Here is an 18,354-nt window from a genome sequence, read left to right on the forward strand (position 1 = left end):
AGATTCTGCATGTGAGCAGTGTTACAGGACCAGAAGGTTCTTTTGAAAATTCCAGTCACCCCCTAATTAAAAACCTCATTTTCTTTAATGGCCACACCCACAGCATATGGATTTCCCAGGTGAGGGAGTGAATCCAAGCCACAGCTGTGACCTACAGCACAGCTGTGACCTACAGCACAGCTGTGACCTACAGCACAGCTGTGGCAAAGCCAGATCCTTTAACTCCCTGCGGTGGGCCAGGGATTGAACCCACACCTCTGCAGCAACGTGAGCTACTGCCACTGGATTCTTAACACATTGTGCCACAGCGGGAACTGCCCTTGTTGCTTTTTGATAGATAAAATTCCTGTTATAACCTATGGCCCCACATGATCATGTCACTTTATACCCAGAATGTCTTGCCTTCTTACCTCCAGCCCCAGTGGTCTTATTTCTTTGTGTTCTTTCCTGCCATAGACTTTCATTTATGTTGTTTGCTCTGGCTCAAATGTTCTTCCCTCTCCTCTTTGCCTCTTTACTTTTTAGCAGCTCAGATCCCAGCTCAATCAACACTTCTGAAAAGTCTCTCCCCAGCCCTAATTGGGTCAGATCCTTTAGAAGCTCTCTATATGCTATATGCTTCTCCTTTTTAGTTCTTGTCATTATAGCCATTTTATATTAATTTGTTACTTATTTGATACATCTTCCTAAATAGATTATAAGCACAATTATAGGCACATGTTTGTTTTTGTTAGGTGGTAACTGTACAAAATGAAACACAAAGATGGAAGACAAGAATAGCTGGAGTCCTGGGGTTCATTTTACTGTGACCTGCTGAGAGCACTTACCTACAATTAGGTCTCCTCTACATAGAGTAGACAGTCCCACATCAATTGTGCCAAGAAAGGTGGTACTTTGGAAAAGGAATGAGAATTTGGGAGGCAGGCCCTACATTGGGTGAGGAAAAAATGCTACTTTTTCTTTTTTTTTTTTTTAGGCGCCCACCCATGAGATATGGAGGTTCCCAGGCTAGGGGTTGAATTGAAGCTGTAACTGCTGCCCTACACCATAGCCACAGCAAGGCGGGATCCAAGCTGCCTCATCTGTGACCTACACCAGAGTTCACTGCAACACCGCATCCTTAAACCACTGAGCAAGGCCAGGGATTGAACCTGTGTCCTCGTGGATGCTAGTCAGATTCGTTTCCACTGAGCCACGATGGGAACTCTGAAATACTGCTTTCTTGAACCTTATTGTAGACCTGAATCTAGGGGTGCTAAATGGCATTCCAAGGTAGTGGGGCAAAACTGGCTTTCACCTGGGATACCCTGGGACCCATCCCATGAAAAAGTGTCATTTTAATTCAAAGAGACTCTACCGTCCATAATAAAACAAAAAACAAAAAACCTAGCAACCAGGGCCCTATATGTACACTGCCAAAATACTATGATTTTGGGAACTTTAAAAGAGTCTGCATGTTCCAATAGCCTCTTACTTCCTGGCCCTTCCCCACCCACCTTATTAGAATAAATCTTCTACACCTTATTAGAATAAATCTTATACACAAAGGCTGAGTTAAAAATTTATATTGTGGAAAACATTCCCACACCCCATTACCAAAAACACGATCCCAGAGAGGGCTACAAAAAGTAAAAAAAAAAAAAAAAAAAAAAAAATAGCTGGAGAAACAGTTAAATTGCAGCAACATAAATTGTATCTTCCCAGTTTCTTACTCCATCACTGAACCTGTGCTAAAAATAGAATGTGCTAAAAATAGAAACTACCCCTTCCTCTATATAACTAGCTGTTCCCTAAACTGCAGGAAGCCTGAGTTCTCTCTGCTCAATGTTCCTGGCCACTCTGTTGGTGGATAAACCTGCTTGAAATCTCATTGCTCCCATTTCTGCTTCCTTCTTCCCTCACAGTTTCTAACAGCTTTTACTTACACTATCCTGGTACCTGGTGTGGCTCTTGGCATGTAATGGACCCTCAATAAATAGTTTATGAATGAATGTGAATGAATGAATAAGTAAATAAAGTCATGTTTTCTGCTCTCAAGGAAGTTGCAAGCTCGTAGGATGATAATTGAAATTCAAAATGAAGGTGTGTCAGAGTTCCTATTGTGGCTCAGTGGGTTAAGAACCCGACTAGTATCCATGAAGAAGCAGGTTTGATCCCTGGCCTTGTTCAGTGGGTTAAGGATCTGGTGTGGCTGTGGCTGTGGTATAGGGCAGCAGCTGCAGCTCCGATTCAACACCAAGCCTGAGAACTTTCATATGTCACAGGTGCAGCCCTAAAAAAACAAAAAAAAACCAAAATGGGGTGTTGCATTAGAGATATCAGTGCCATTTTTAAAAGAGAGAGATACTGAGTATTAAAATTCCTAAGCCTAGAAACCACCAGTCTACCAACTGAAGAATTGTGAGAGAGGGTGTGGGGAGGTGGAGCGGGGAGAGAGAGAGATGATCAGGTACATACTTTGGAAAAAATTTCTCAGGCCACAGAGTGGAAGATGGATTGTACCAGACGAAGCCAAAAGGCAAAGGTATACATAAAAGGTTACTTCAATTGTCCTGGTGAGAGTCGAGAACCTGAATTTAGTTGGAAACATTAGGGAAGGAAGAATGGATAAGAAGTGAAAGATACAAAAGTGGTAAAATATATTGGATTTAATGCCAGGCTTGATATGGGTGAAAAAGACGATTTAGGTGACTTGGTCATGCCATTAATCAGAGTTAGAACTATAGAAAGTGGAACTCAATGTAGGATTGAGTTATATTTGGGGCATGTGATTTTGTAAAGCACCAGAGTATTGTTGCTTTTTTTTTTTTTTTTTTTAAATGCCTAAAGCTGTTAGGACTTCTTAAAACATCATCTTCCCCTGACTTCTTTTTTTTTTTTTTTTTTTAAAGGAGAAGACTTTTGACGGGGAATCATGTTTAGAATACTTTGAATAAACACAGTTTCCTTCCCTGCAAATTACTCCCTGACTTCTGAATACCACATTTTTCTGGTTTTCCTCCCTCACTGGGCATCACTCAGCTTCCAGTGCTGGCCATTTCCATCTGATTTCCAAATGCTGGTGAATTCCAGGAATTAGTCTCGGGTTCTTTTGGGTTTCTGCTCTACTTTTTCTCTCAGTGATTTCATCCAGTCTCATTTCTTTAAATACTTTCTATACCCTGATGGCCTCCCCTACCTTCCCTCTTCAACCCTCCAGAATAGCATACCTACAGCTTACTGGGCATTCCTACCTAAGTGCCTAAGACACATCTGAAATATAACAAATCCAACAACAAGACTATTGAATCAGAGCTGCAGCTGCCTGCCTACACCACAGCCAAAGCAACACACGATCTGAGCTGTGTCTGCAACCTTCACCACAGCTCACAGCAACACCAACTACTCAACCCACTGAGGGGCCAGGGATGGAACCCTCATCCTCGTGGATACTGATCAGGTTCGTTAGCCACTGAGCCACAATGGGAGTCCACAGACCTATTTTTAAAACTCCAGTGATTTCCTATAATACTTAATATAAAAGTCTAAGCTCTTCCCAATATTTTTTTTTTCCTTTTTTATGGCCACACCTGCCGCTTATGGAAGTTTCAATGCTGAGGTTCAAATTGAAGCTGAAGCTGCCTGCCTATGCCACAGTTACAGCCATACTGAATCTGAACCATATTTGTGGCCTACACAGCAGCTTGTGGCAATGCCATTATCCTTAACCCACTGAGTGAGGTGAGGGATCCAACATGCACCCTCACGGACACTGTATGTTGGCTTCTTAACCCACTGAGCCACAATGGGAATTCCATAAAAGTCTAAACTCTTGACCATGGCCTACTTATCTGACCAACTTTGTAGTTTTGTCCCTACCTCTCTCCCTCTGGCTCATAAGCTCAATCACAGCTCTTTTCTGCGTCAGAAACTTTGCTACTCCAGCCTTTGCCTGGAAGACTCTTCTCCAGAGCTAATTCTTTCTGGTATTCAAGTCTTAGTTCAAAGTTCTCTCTAGCTCTACAACTTAATATTTTATCCCCTATACTTCCCCTAGTCACTCTATACATTTCCTTGTTTTAATTTCTGCATAATGTTTATTGGTATAAGAAAAATTCCCAGCTTCCTTCCTCCCTCCCTATCTCCCTTCCTTTTTTCCTTCCTTCTTTCCTCCTGCTCGCCATTCCTTTCTTAGTCCTCTCTTTATTTATGTTTCTTACTCTCCATATTGTAGACTTCATCAGAGAAGGAATTTTATTTTTTTGTTAACTTCTATATCCCTAGTGTCTGGAACAGTCCAACAGTCCTGGCATATCATGCAAATGCTCTGTGAATATGTATATATGCATTATCTATCTATATATTTCTCTCTATATTTATGCTATTGAATGAGATGATCGGGTTACTTTTCATAATAAAACTGTCATTATGTTAAAGGTGCTCAAATATAGAATATTTGAAAAGGAGCAGGCATTTTCCCCCAAAGAATGGAGATGAAAAGAAATAACATATGCTTCATGTTGCTGTTTTGCAACTTTGTTTTTCTTTTTTTGGCAGATTGGAGTAACAAGCAGAGTGGTGGGTGGGTAAAGTTCTAGAATGGGACAGGAGGAGCAAGAAAGAAATGGAGTAATAGATTACATAAAGAGAAAATAATGGGATGGGTGTAGTTTAGTGAAAATTAAATCACCACAAATTACTCAACTCTGGGTTTTCTGGACTAATAGATGGGAAAAGAAGTATGAATGAATCCAAAGCAAGGGAGGTAATTTGAAAAATTCTATTTGATTTTAGACTTCAGCCAGAGGTACATGAACCACAGATGTTCATCACCCTTCTCAGGACCACGTTCCTTTTTGGCAGCCCAGGTGGGATGACCAGAAATGAAGTAAGTAGAACAAGGCAACCCTGGTACTGCCCTGCTCAGGCTCCACAGCTCACTGTACACATTCTGCTTAGCATTTTAAACTAAAAGAGCTTCTGGTGAAAGCAAATTACATCCTGAAACTTTTCTCCAGAATAGGTAAGTTCTCATTTAGTCTGAAACCTATGTTCCCATAGTTTTGCCTTCTTAATCTATTTCCCATCTTCAAAACCTAAACACACCTTATCCATCCTTATAGACTCTGCCCAAGTTCCAGCTTCTGTGAAGATCTGACCCAAATTTGAATCCAAATGAATTTTTCTTTCTGATGCTTCTGTGACGTGAATATTTTATTGCTTAGTAGTTATTCCATGAACATGTATCCTGCTCTAGAGGTTATGGAATATCTATATCATTTATTGTTTTTGGAATCTAAAGCATTACCAGCTCACTTCTGGGCTAATAGGAGGTGCTAAAAGTAGGCAAAAAGAGGGCCCTATTCACATATACTTGCTCAAAGTGGAAAACCTGCTGGAACCCTCTAAGATGAATCTTTTTTCTTCTCCATATAAATCTTTAATGACATTTTGGTTTTTATTTCTGCCATTAATTTAAAAAGTGCTAGGAAAATAATTTCTTATTTGCACATGAAATAATGCAGTGCTTTTCAGAATAAAAACACATGAGTCATTTTTGTGATGAATAATTTGGTATATTTGGGTATATTCTATTTCTGGATAAATAGTTCAAAATAGGATTTTAGTAATGCATGTGTGATACATACTTAAAAACAAAAATAAAGTATCTTCTTGAGTGTTTGCCTTTGTTGTAAATTCAGTCATTCAAATTGTTGTCTCTCAAGACCCAAAAATGCTAGGGCATTGCCAGCTTTGAGTTTATCCTGAAAAAATGAAAAGGAAAGATTTTAATTCAAAGCATTATTTAATGATTTTTAATAAATATTTATTAAATATCTTTATCAGATTTAAAAAAATCAATTCTCTAATGTGATAGAAAAATATTATTAGCAGGTTAAACAGTAAGTCTCTTTGCCCATGTTTTACCCTACTACTATTTTTAAAATTATAGTCATATATTTGTATTGAATAATCTTTTAAAAGCAAAAATATAAATGATGTATGGTATATTTGTGCTTTTATGATTTTCCCTGCTTCTCAAATATGTCGACAATCATGGACAAAACAGCTGGAGTTTTTGAATTTCTGAACATGGAAATAATATGTATTTATGTTACAAGCAGTATGTGGAAAATGTGTATTAGTGTTATACTTACTTTTGTAAGAACAGTTTTTCTTTTTAGGGCCACACCTGTGGAATATGGAAGTTCTCAGGCTAGGGACTGAACTGGAGCTGCAGCTGCCAGCCTACACCACAGCCACAGCAACGCCAAATCGAAGCTGCATCTGTGGCCTATGCCACAGCTTGCAGCAACACTGGATCCTTAACCCACTGAGTGAGGCCGGGGTGGAACCTGCATCCTCATAGATACTAGTTGGATTCTTAACCCACTAAGCCCCAATGGGAACTCCCTGCAAATGCATTTAAATAAGATAATAAATATAGTAATAAGCTTAAACAAAAAATAGAATTACAATATGACCCAACAATTCCACTCCTAGTCATATATAAAAGACTTAAAGGCGTTCCTGCTGTGGCATAACAGGATCAGTGACATCTCTGGTGTGCTGGGACACAGGTTTGATCCCTGGCTCAGCACAGTGCCTTAAGGATCCAGCTTTGCTGCAGCTGCTGCTCAGATCTGACCCCTGGCCCGGGAACTCCATATGTCCCGGGGCACCCAAAAAAGGAAAAAAATAATTAAAAACATGTTCATAACAACACTATTCACAATATCCAAAATACAGAAACAGCCTAAGCACACATCAACAGACGAATATATTTTTAAACCTGATATATACATAAGTGGAATATTCAGCCACCAAAAGAAATGGAGTTCTTTTTTTTCTTCCAGTTTTATTGAGATATAATTGATACACAACACTGTATAAGGTTTTTTGAAAACTCGAAAGTGATAAGATATAAAAGTAAATCATAGCAGACATATAATAGTAATTATTATTATTTCATTAAAGTCTTAATCCAGATACTTGGGGTAATCTGCTTTCAGTTTAATTTTGGTTAACATTATACAAAGTTTTTCATTTTCAAACTTTGATTTAAAAAGAAAAAAAATCTTAGCTTCCTGCTTTAATAAGTAAATATTTAATAATTCAAGACTTCTGGTGCCTTAAAGGTGGGTAAGTGCGAAAGGAGGCACTTTCCAGTTCATAACTTGCAACTAGTACATATCGAAGAGGACTCTTCTTGGCATCTATTGTGTTTCAAGCTTGCTATGATGAGTTGTATCTTTAACGACTAAAGCAGAGAATTAGAGTCAAAGAGAACTTTTGGATTCTAGGTTAGAAGAAAGCCAAGACTTATGTAAAAGGATTATGACTAAGACTTTTCTAAGATTTGTAAGAATTTTTATGTCCCCATGTTTTCATTTTGGGCCATCCCTGTCCCCTGGTAGTGATTGAAAGTGGTCTTAGGAAGAACTTGTTTTATTGGGAGTGGGTGTAGAATGGGAAGAGAGAGGAAGTCTGAGGACACTGCATCTCATTTTAAACTTATTTTGGCTCAGGACTTAAAGGGCAGAATAGGCAGTGGCAGCATTAAGGCACATTTACTCACCCTAAAAGTCAAATGCTACAAGAAAAAAAAAATCCAGTTACTTGATTTTTATGGATGCTTGAGTCCTGTTAATCAAGACTTTAGTCTCAATAGTGAAATAACTAGGATCGTTACAACTTTTGAGATTGGTAGATTTGTAATAGAAATATTAAATGAAAAAAAAATTTTAAATTAGAAAATTTTTCTTATTCATCTAACATGCAAACCTAAATATATTATTATAATGTGCTTCTTTACAGTCTTCTTTCTTGTCTTTATGAATTTAGTTGTACTAGGTTGACTTTCAGCTTTTAAAATTTCCTTCACCCTTTAATAGGTCACCTATTTCTGGAGATCGAGTAACAATTTTAGGAATATTAAGTGTAATGGTTTCTCTGTTCTTTGCTATCACATATCGAAGTGCTCTGAACCCAAACACAACTAGAGCAGGAAAATTCAGGAAGAAGACCAAACACACCTTAGTTTCTTCATCAAATTCTTCCATGGAGTCTATCAGTTTCCCAGGTTCCAGCTCACCTAGTGGAAAGGGGTAATCAGTTCCCAAAATGACTTTATCCTGAAAAAAGAAAAAAACTTTTATCTCTAATTTTGTAGAGAATCAAAGAACCTCTTGTAAACTTAGTTATATTCACTTATTACAAGCACTTCTATGGTAAAATAACAAATTTCTTCCTGATTAGTAGAAATAAACTGATCTAAAATTTTAAAGATTAAATGGATTTAAAATTTATTCTGACATTTTCTCCAGCAGGTGTCGCTATTAGGTCTCTCAAAGCTGCAAATGAATCCTCATTTCCATTATTTATTTATTTTTAAATAACTAAAATACAGAATACTCATATATAAGAAGCAGACATTTGTTGAGTAAAACATGCTGATTCTTCAGATGAAATTAGGGATTCTATATTTCTTAGAATGATGCATTGCAATTGATCCCACAATTTTTGAAAATATAACCATAATTGAAACAGAAAAAAAGAAAAAACAACTAGATGAAAAGAAAAAAACAACAAGCAAACACCAACCAACCCCCAAACAATTTCTACCTCTACAAACTAGATTATTGTTTGTTTTTTAAATTTGTAGCTTTCAATTTCTGTTTGACACTTTGTACAACAAAGCATACAGGATTGTCTGTCTACAAATATAAAAAGCAGTATGTCAGGCATTGTGCTAAAATCTAGATTACCCTGGTCAACAAAACTGAAACGGGAGTAGGGAGGGATCAAGATGATGGAGTAGGAAGATCCTGAGCTCACCTCCTGCCTCACCAAAATTACAACTGCTTATAGGGTAACTATCTTTGAAAATAACCTGAAGGCTAGCAGAAAAGATTTTCCATAACTAAAGATATAAAGAAAGAACCACTTGACAGGTAGGAGGGGCAGAGACACGACCTAGTCAGCACCCACATTCCTGGAATGGTGACCTATAAGTGGGAGGAAGATCACAACTGTGGAGGCCCTCCCTGAGGAGCAAGGGGTCCAGGTCCCACCCTGGGTTCACTGACCTGGTGGTCCTGCCCTGGGAAGATGAACACACAAATGTCTTGCTGTGAAAACCAGTGAGGCTTATGTTTGGGAGAGCTAGAGATTGAGGAAACAGAGACTCCATTCTTTTTTTTTTTTTTTTTTTTTTTTTTTTTTTTGTCTTTTTGCCTTTTCTAGGGCCACTCCCTCGGCATATGGAGGTTCCCAGGCTAGGGGTTGAATCGGAACTACAGTTGCCAGCCTACACCAGAGCCACAGCAATGTGGGATCTGAGCCACATCTGTGACCTACACCACAGCTTATAGCAACAGTGGATCCTTAATACACTGAGCAAGGCCAGGGATTGAACCTGAAACCTCATGATTCTTAGTCAGATTCGTTAACCACTGAGCCACAACGGGAGCTCCAAGACTCCATTCTTAAAAGGCATGTGCACAACTCACATGCTTCAAGTCCCAGTGCAGGAGCAGTAGCCTGAAAGGAGCCTGGGTTAGACCTACTTGCTGATCTTGGAGAGTCTTGTGGAAAGACAGGAGGCAGCTGGGACTCCCCATAGGGACTGAGATGCTTGTGGCCATGATTTTTGTGATCTTGTTCTATTATGCTGACACTGATACTGGTGCTCTTTTGGAATTCTTCCTCTAGCTTGTTAGCACCAGGGGCCAGCTCTACCCACCGTCACATCTGCCACTGTCAGCCTTGCCTCAGCAGAAGGGCTCATACTGGTCATATGGGGGATCTCCCTGGAACATCTGATTTTGGTGGCCAGAAGGAATCTTGATGCTGGGCCACACTGGACATCTATATAAGGCCAGTTCTGCAAGATTGGGAGTTGTAACCAACTACCTAATACCTAGAAATAAGCTTAGAGAATTAGGCAACATTAGGAGACAAAGGAGTATGTTTCAAACAAAAGAACATGACAAAAAAGAGCTAGGTGAAAAAAAGAGCTAAATGAAATGGAGATAAGCAATCTATTTGATAAAGAATTTAAGGTAATGATTATAAAGATGCTCACCAAACTCAGGAAGAGAATGGATAAACAGAGTGAGAACTTGAACACAGAGTTAGGAAATATAATGAAGAACCAATCAGAGCTGAAGAATACAATAACAGAAATGAAATATATACTGGAAGGAATCAATGGTAGATTAGATGATGCAGAAGGATGAATCAGTGATCTGGAAGACAGAGTAGTAGGAATTATCCAAGTCAGGAGTTCCCTTCATGGCACAGAAGAAACAAATCCAACTAGGAACCATGAGGTTGTGGGTTTGATCCCTGGCCTTGCTCATGCCATGGGATCTGGCATTGCCATGAGCTGTGATATAGATTGCAGATGTGGCTTTCTATGGCTGTGTTGTAGGCCAGTAGCTATAGCTCTGATTGGACTCCTAGCCTGGGAATCTCCGTATGCATGTGTGCAGCCCTAAAAAAAAAAAAAAAGAAGAAAAGAAAAAAAGAAATGATCCAAGCCAAAAAGAAAAAAGAATTTTAGGAGTTCCCGTCATGGCTCTCAGTGGTAATGAACCTGACTAGTATCTGTGAGGATGGGGGTTCGATCCCTGGCCTCCCTCAATGGGTTAAGGATGGCATTGCCATGAGCTGCAGTGTAGGTCACACATGCAGTTTGGATCCCGTGTTGCTATGGCTGTGGTATAGGTTGGCAGCTGTAGCTCCGATTCAACCCCTAGCCCGGGAATTTCTGTATGCCACACTTGTGGCCCTTAAAAAAAAAGAAAAAAGTAAAGAAGAAGAAAGAAAGATGAAAAAGAATTTTAAAAAATGAGGATAGTTTAAGGGACCTTTAGAACAACATCAAGTGTACTAGCATTCACATTACAAGTGTCCCAGAAAGAGAAGAGAGAGAAAGGGGTAGAAGATGTATTTAAAGAAATAATGGCTAAAACTTAGGGAAGGAAACGCATTCAAGTCCAGGTAATACAGAGAGTCCCAAATAAGATGAACTCAAAGAGACTCACACCAAGACATAATTAAAATGTCAAAAGTTAAAGGGAGAATTTTAAAGGCAATGAGAGAATTTTTTTTCCCCTTTGTCTTTTGTCCCTTTTAGGGCCACTCCTGCGGCATATGGAGGTTCCCAGGCTAGGAGTCTAATCGGAGCTGTAGCTACCGGCCTACGCCAGAGCCAACACCAGATCCAAGCCATGTCTGTGACCTACACCACAGCTCACGGCAACGCCAGATCCTTAACCCACTGAGCGAGGCCAGGGATTGAACCCACAACCTTATGGTTCCTAGTCAGATTTGTTTCTGCTGGGCCACGATGGGAATTCTGGCAATCAGAGAATTTTAAAGGCAACAAAAAACCCACAGCTAGTCACAGGCAAGGGAACCCCCATAAGACCATCAGCTCATTTTCAGCAGAAAATCTGCAGGCCAGAAAGGAATGGCATGATATTTTTAAGGTGATGAAAGGAAAAAACTTATAAGCAAGAATACTCTAGGGGGCAAACTTATCAATCAGAATTGAAGGAGAGAAAAAGAACTTCCCCAAGAAACAAAAGCTAAAGGAGGGAGTGGGAGGGACTGGAAATTTGGAGTTAGTAAATGCAAACTATTACATTTAGAATGCATACACAATGAGGTCGTACTATATAGCTCAGGAAACTATATCTAGTCTCTTGGGACAGACCATGATGGAAGATAATATAAGAAAGGAATGTACGTATATGGGTCACTTTGCTGTACAGCAGAAATTGGCACAACGTTGTAAATCAACTATACTCTAATTAAAAAAAAAGTTGAAAGTAAGAAGTAAAAAAATAAAAACCCAGAAACAAAAATAAAGGAGTTTATCAACACTAAATTAGCCTCACAAGAAAAGTTAAAGGGTCTTTTTAAGTGGGGGAAAAAGGCCATAACCAGTATAAGAAAATAAAGGCAAATATTTAGAGAAGGCAGTAGATCAGCCACTTTAAAAAGCTAATATAAAAGTTAAAAGACAAATGTAAAATCAACTCAAACTACAATAAATAGTTAAGGAGTACATAAAGTAAAAAGATGTAAACCATGATGTCAAAAACATAAAATGTGTGGGGGTGTAAAAATGTAATGCTTTTAGAATGCATTAGAACTTAAGCAACTATCAGCTTAAAACATTCTGCCAGGAGAAACCCTACAATAGATATACAAAAAACAAAAAAAGAATCAAACAACACTAAAAAAAATCATCAAATAATAAAGGAAGTAACTAAAAGAAGAAGAAAGGAACAGATTTGTTCCAGTGATGTTCACTAATTTGAAAAGATGTGTGCGCCCCTATATTCATTGCAGCATTATTTACAATAGCCAAGGTTTGGAAGCAACCTAAGTATCCATCAGTACATCAATAGATGAGTGGTTAAAAAGATATGGTATATATATTAAAAGTGGGATATTACCCATTCATAAAAAAGAATGAGGAGTTCTGTCCTGGCTCAGTGGTTAACGAATCCGACTAGGAACCATGAGGTGGTGGGTTTTGATCCCTGGCCTTGCTCAGTGGGTTAAGGATCCAGCGTTGCCGTGAGCTGTGGTGCAGGCCGGCAGCAACAGCTCTGATTAGACCCTAGCCTGGGAACCTCCATATGCCACAGGTGCAGCCCTAGAAAAGAAAAAAAAAAGAATGAAATCTTTCCATTTACAGCAAAATAGATGGACCTAGAGGGTATTATGCTAAGTGAAATAAGTCATACGAAGGAAAACAAATACCATATGATTCCACTTATATGTGGAATCTAAAAGCAAAAACAGAAGAAATGGGAACAGCAGAACAAAACAGAAATAGACCTATAGATACAGAGAACAAACTGGTGGTTACCAGAGGAAAGGGGTGTGTGTTGGGGGAGGGAGCAAAATAGGTAAAGGAGATTAAGGAATACAAACTTCCATTTATAAATTAAATAAGCTATGGGAACTTATGTACAGCACAGGGAACATAGTCGATAATTTTGTAATTACTTGTATGGTGACACATGGTTACCAGACTCATTGCAGTGATTAATTTGTAACATATGTAAATGTCAAATCACTATGTTGTATACCTGAATAGTACACAGTGATAAATGAAAAATGAACTTTTTTTTTTTTTTTGCAGGGGGAATCCCAGAAATGTTCCCTCTCCTTAGGAAACTCATAATCTAGTAAGAATGAGACATTAAATCAATAATGGCAGTCTATCAAAATAAAGTAAGAACACATTTTCAACTAGAAATTTTACTTCTAGAATACATCTCACTCATATGCATGTAATGGAAATATACCAGGGAAATTAGTTGCAGTATTATTTGTAGCAGCAAAAGAGTATCAAACTAAATTATAGCATATCCAAAAATAAAAGGAATGAAGGATCTTATATATGCTGAAATGAAGTAATCAAGTAATTTGTAAACAGGACTGATCTTAAAGTTATAAAAATGGGAGAAGTCTAGGACCATATATTTGCTATGTTCATACTTCTAATAAGGGACATATAGGCACATAAATATATTTTTGTATGTGTATATTTCAAGAATGGTAGCAAAGAAACAAGTAACATTGGTTGCCTCCATAAAAAGACTAGGATTCTAGGGTGTAGAATATACCCTTTCTTTTTTTGATATATAATTCACATACCGGTAAAATTCACCCTTTAAAAATGTATAGTTCAGGAGTTCCTGATCTGGTGCAGTGGGTTAAGAATCCGACATTGCCACTGCGTGGGTCACAGATGTGGCTTGGTTTCCCTGGCCTGGGAACTTCCCTATGCTGCAAGTGCAGCTTAGGGAAAAAAAAGTATACATTTCAGTGGCTTTTAGTATATTCATGTATTTGTATAATCATTCCCACTAATTCCAGAACATTTTTATCATCCCAGAAGTAAACCCAGTGCTCGTTAGCAGGTACTCCTTGTTCCCTCCTCCCTCTAGGCCCTGGAAAATACTAACTTACCTTCTGTGTCTATGGAATTGCTTCTTCTGAGATTTCATATAAATGGAATCATGTAATATGTTGCCTTCCTTCATTTAGTATATCATTTTCAAAGTTTATCCATGTTGTAGCCTGAACCATTATTTCATTCCTTTTGGGGCCAAATAATAACCTATTGTATAGACATACCATGTTTTGTTTATTCATTCACCAGATGGTAGACATATGGGTTGTTTCTACTTGTTGGCTATTATGATAATGCTTTTCTGAACAGTTGTATACAAGTTTTTGTGTGAACATGTTTTCATTTATCCTGAAAGTGGAATTGCTGGATCGTATGGTAAGCCCATGTTTAACATTTTGAGGAACTATTTTTTACAGAGGCTGCAACACTACAATCTCAACAGCAGTGTATGAGGGTCCCAATTTCTTCAAATCCTCACCAGCATTTGTTATTGTCCATCCTTTTGATTACAGCTATCATGATGGGTTTAAAGTGGTATTTCACTGTGGTTTTGATTTGCCTTTCTGTAATGACAAATTATGTTGAACATCTTTTCATGTGCTCATTGGCCATTTGTATGTCTTTGGAAGAATATTTGTCAGATTCTTTATGTCTTTTCAAGCCCACGTGTTTCCTTTTTATTGCTGAGTTGTAAGAATTGTTCATATTTTCTGAATACTAGAGACCTGGATTATGACTTAGAACTATTTTCTTCATTCTTCTTCATCAAGTGGCTTGTCTTTTCACTTTATTGATTGTATGTTTTGAAGCATAATTTTTAAATTTTTGATGAACTTAATCTATTTTCTTTGGTTGCTTGTGCTTTTGGTGTCATATTTAAGAAATTATTGTCTAAAAGGTCACAAAGATTTCCAGCTGTGTTTTCTTCTAAGAGTTTGTAGTTTTAGCTCTTCCATTTAGGTTTTTGGTCCATTTTCAGTTAATTTTTGTGTATGGTGTAAGGTGTAAAGACGTGATCCAAATTTATTATTATTATCTTTGCATGTGGATATCCAGTTATCCCACTACAGCATGTGGAAAAGACTATTCTTTCGTCATTGAATTGTATTGGTAACTTTGTTCAAAGTAAGTTATCTTTATGTCTGTCCTTAAGCCACTACCATATAGTTTTGAGTACTGCATATATCTGTGTAGAAAGTTTTGAAATTGGGAATGTGAGTTATCCAACTTTGTTCTTTTTAAAGTCATTTTGGCCATTCTGGGTCCCTTGCATTTCCGTATGAATTTTAGGATCAGCTTGTCAGCCCCTGGATTTTTGATAGGGATTGCATAAATCTGTAGATCAATGTGAAGAGTACTGCCATTAACAATATTAAGTTTTCCAGCCAATGAGCATGGCATGTCTTTTCATTTGTTTAGATCTTCTTTAATTTTCTTCAACAGTATTTTGTAATTTAGTGTCCAAGTCTTGCACTTCTTCGGTTGATTTTACTTTTAAGTATTTTATTCTTCACAGTGGTATTGTAAATGGAATTGTTTTCTCAATTTCATTTATGGATTAGTCAATACTAGTAGTTAGAAATATGGGTAATTTTTATATATTTATCTCATATTTTGTATAACTTTTGAGAGTTTATTTTTTATGTTTATCCTTCAACCTTGCTGAATCTGTTTATTAGCCCTGATGGCTTATTATTGGATTCTTTAGGATTTTGTATATACAGGCTCATATTGTCTGCAAATAATTTTTTAATTCCTTTCAAATTTATATGCCTTTTATTTACTTTACTTGCCTAATTTCCCTGGCTATAATCTCCAGTACAGTGTTAAATAAAATATTGAGAGCAGAACCTTTCAATATTTTACCATTAAGAATGATGTTAGTTGTGGATTTTTGATAGATATTTGAGAAAGTTCCTTTGTACTAGTTTTTGAGTGTTTTTATTGTGAAAAACTATTGGGTCTTGTTGAGTGCTTTTTTGCCATTTATTGAGATGATCATGTAGTTTCTGTCCTTTATTAATATGTATTATGTTGATTGATTTTTATATATCGAAACAACCTTGCATTTCTGGGATAAATCCCAATTCATCATGGTGTATAATTCTTATTATATGTTGCTAGGTTCAGTTTAACAAGTATTGTTGAAGAAATTTGCATCTATATTCACAAGGGATATTGATGTGTAGTTTTCTTGTAATACTTTTTTCTGGTATTGTAGTAATCCTTGCCTCATAGAATAAATTATGAAGCATTTCTTTCTTTTTTACTTTATTTGAAGAATAATTGTGAGGCTTGCTTGTAATTCTTTTCCAAAATTTTGATATAATTCAGCAGTAAAGCCATCTGGCCCTGGGCTTTTTTTGTGTGGGAAATTCTATTTAATTAATTAATTAATTAATTGCTTTTTAGGGCCGTACCTATGGCATATGGAGGTTCCCAGGTTAGGGGTCTAATAGGAGCTACGGCTACCAGCCTATGCCATAGCCACAGCAGTGCGGGATCTGAGCCACGTCTGAGACCTACACCATGGCTCCTGGCAACAACGCCGGATCCTTAACCCACTGAGCGAGGCCAGGGATTGAACCCGCAACCTCATGGTTCCTAGTTGGATTCGTTAACCACTGACCCATGACAGGAACTCCCTTTAGGTTGTAGGTTGCAGATGCGGCTCGGATCCCGTGTTGCTGTGGCTCTGGCATAGGCCGGTGGCTATGGCTCCGATTAGACCCCTACCCTGGGAACCTCCATATGCCGTGGCAGCAGCCCAAGAAATGGCAAAAAGACAGAAAAAAAAAAAAAAAAAAAGATAAGGACTAAAGAGTCTGTCGCATTTGGCAGCCTTCTTAAGTGTACTTTCAGTGGGGTGATAAAAAGAAAAACCGATGCACAGGATGCAAAAGTAAATGAATGGTGAAAAAATGTTAAGTGTCAACTATATATATCTCTTAGCTTGGGTTTCCCTCTTCTCTTTAATTTTTACTCTTTCGGGCCCTGGAGCAGTCTTATCCATAAACAAAAGTCTAGCTCCTAAGCCTCGATTCTTGAGTATGTGGCTGCCTGCTGGACATAAAATTGGCTGCCTTACAGAAAATTAAAACTCCACATATTATCTAATATTGAAGTCCTCATTTTAATACTTATGCAACACCATGTTCATTCTGTCTCTCTCTTGTTCTCACTTTTGTACTCACTCTCCCCCACATCCCCTCCCACCCCATTCCATCCACTTGTTGTCTTGATATCTTGTTTGTTCCTCTATCCTTTTTTACTTCTATTTGTCCCCTGGAAGCTGACTTATATGTACTGTACAATAGGCTCCCTTGACCTCAGGCTTCTAGTTGAGTTTAGCCAATGGGCAACATAGGCAGGAGACTGGAGAATGGAGGAAAGTTACACCAGCTTTGTCTGGAATCATCAGCCTGGTTCCAGCTAAAAATTTCAGCATTGTTAGCAGACCCTTTTCACAAGAGCCCTTCTGTCTTCAAGTTTTGGCCTAGAATGGTGATGGAGCATCCCATACCTTTGTAGATAATCCATTCATTAATTTTTTTCTAATTTTCTCAATTCGAGTATACAATCTTATTTTCTACTAGGCTCCGGAATGAGTATCACTGTGCTCTTGTTATACCCAATTTTATTAATAGTTTCCTGACTTTACTAGGTTTATCCTCTGGTTGGAATGCTTTATCTAGCCTTAAACTTCTATTTTTAATTGACTAATTAATGTGGTGGACTTTTTATTTTGACAGAAATTTCAAATGATTAGATAGAAATGTTGCAAGATAATTCAGGGATCTGCCATATAACCTTTACGCAGATTCAGCAGTTGTTTATATATTGCCCCCTTTGCTTTATCATATTCTCTGTATAGGTATTTGTGTATATATGCACATTCTTCTTCTTTTTTTTTTTTTTTTTTTTCTTTTTAGGGCTGCACCTGCAGCACATGGAGGGTCGAATGGGAGCTATAGCTGCCAGCCTATGCCACAGCCACAGCAACTAGAAATCCGAGCTGCGTCTGTGGCCTGCACCACAGCTCAGGGCAACACCAGATCCTTAACCCACTAAGCAAGGTCAGGGATTGAACCCACCACCTCACGGTTCCTAGTCGGATTTGCTTCCTCTGTGCCATGACAGGAACTCCTATATGCACATCCTTCTGAATCATATGCAAATTGGAGACATCATGTTCCTCTGCTCCTAAATCAGTTTATTCCTAAGAGAAAGGACATTTTCTTATATAGCCATAGTACTTAAAATCAGGAAATTTAACATTGATATAATGTTATTAGATTATCTCCAGACCATAATCATATTTTGTCAGTTGTCCCACTAATGTGCTTCAGAGCTAATTGTTTTTGCTGGTTGAGGATTCAATTGATAATCACTTTTGATTTTTTTTGTTTTGTTTTGTTTTGTTTTGCTTT

At 37.9% G+C, this 18,354-nt stretch overlaps 2 protein-coding genes across 5 annotated transcripts in view; one reads left to right on the forward strand and one right to left on the reverse strand.

Moving 5' to 3' along the window:
* Positions 1-18,354, forward strand: part of TMEM163 (transmembrane protein 163) — a 464,307-nt gene that overhangs the window by 3,533 nt on the left and 442,420 nt on the right. For all 3 annotated transcript variants that reach the window (XM_085001414.1, XM_085001412.1, XM_085001413.1), the window contains exon 2: positions 4,774-4,867. In XM_085001414.1, coding sequence (XP_084857540.1) covers positions 4,863-4,867 — 5 coding nt within the window. In that variant the 5' untranslated portion in view covers positions 4,774-4,862. The remainder of the gene's footprint in view (positions 1-4,773; positions 4,868-18,354) is intronic.
* The window catches only part of ACMSD (aminocarboxymuconate semialdehyde decarboxylase), a 75,762-nt gene continuing 62,941 nt past the window's right edge, over positions 5,534-18,354 (reverse strand). Inside the window, exons 9-10 of one of the 2 annotated variants that reach the window (XM_084997987.1) lie at positions 8,016-8,074; positions 5,534-5,744 (exon numbers count right to left, since the gene is read on the reverse strand). In XM_084997987.1, coding sequence (XP_084854113.1) covers positions 8,051-8,074 — 24 coding nt within the window. In that variant the 3' untranslated portion in view covers positions 5,534-5,744; positions 8,016-8,050. Of the gene's footprint in view, positions 5,745-8,015; positions 8,115-18,354 lie in introns of both variants that reach the window. The other variant, XM_084997986.1, reaches the window with a different exon arrangement.

Source organism: Sus scrofa, chromosome 15 (assembly GCF_054392235.1).
Source record: "Sus scrofa isolate SSC_HxYL_T2T_F1_AM1 chromosome 15, Sscrofa_HxYL_maternal_Yorkshire_Landrace_v2.0, whole genome shotgun sequence".
In the NCBI taxonomy this organism is placed as follows: Eukaryota; Metazoa; Chordata; class Mammalia; order Artiodactyla; family Suidae; genus Sus; species Sus scrofa.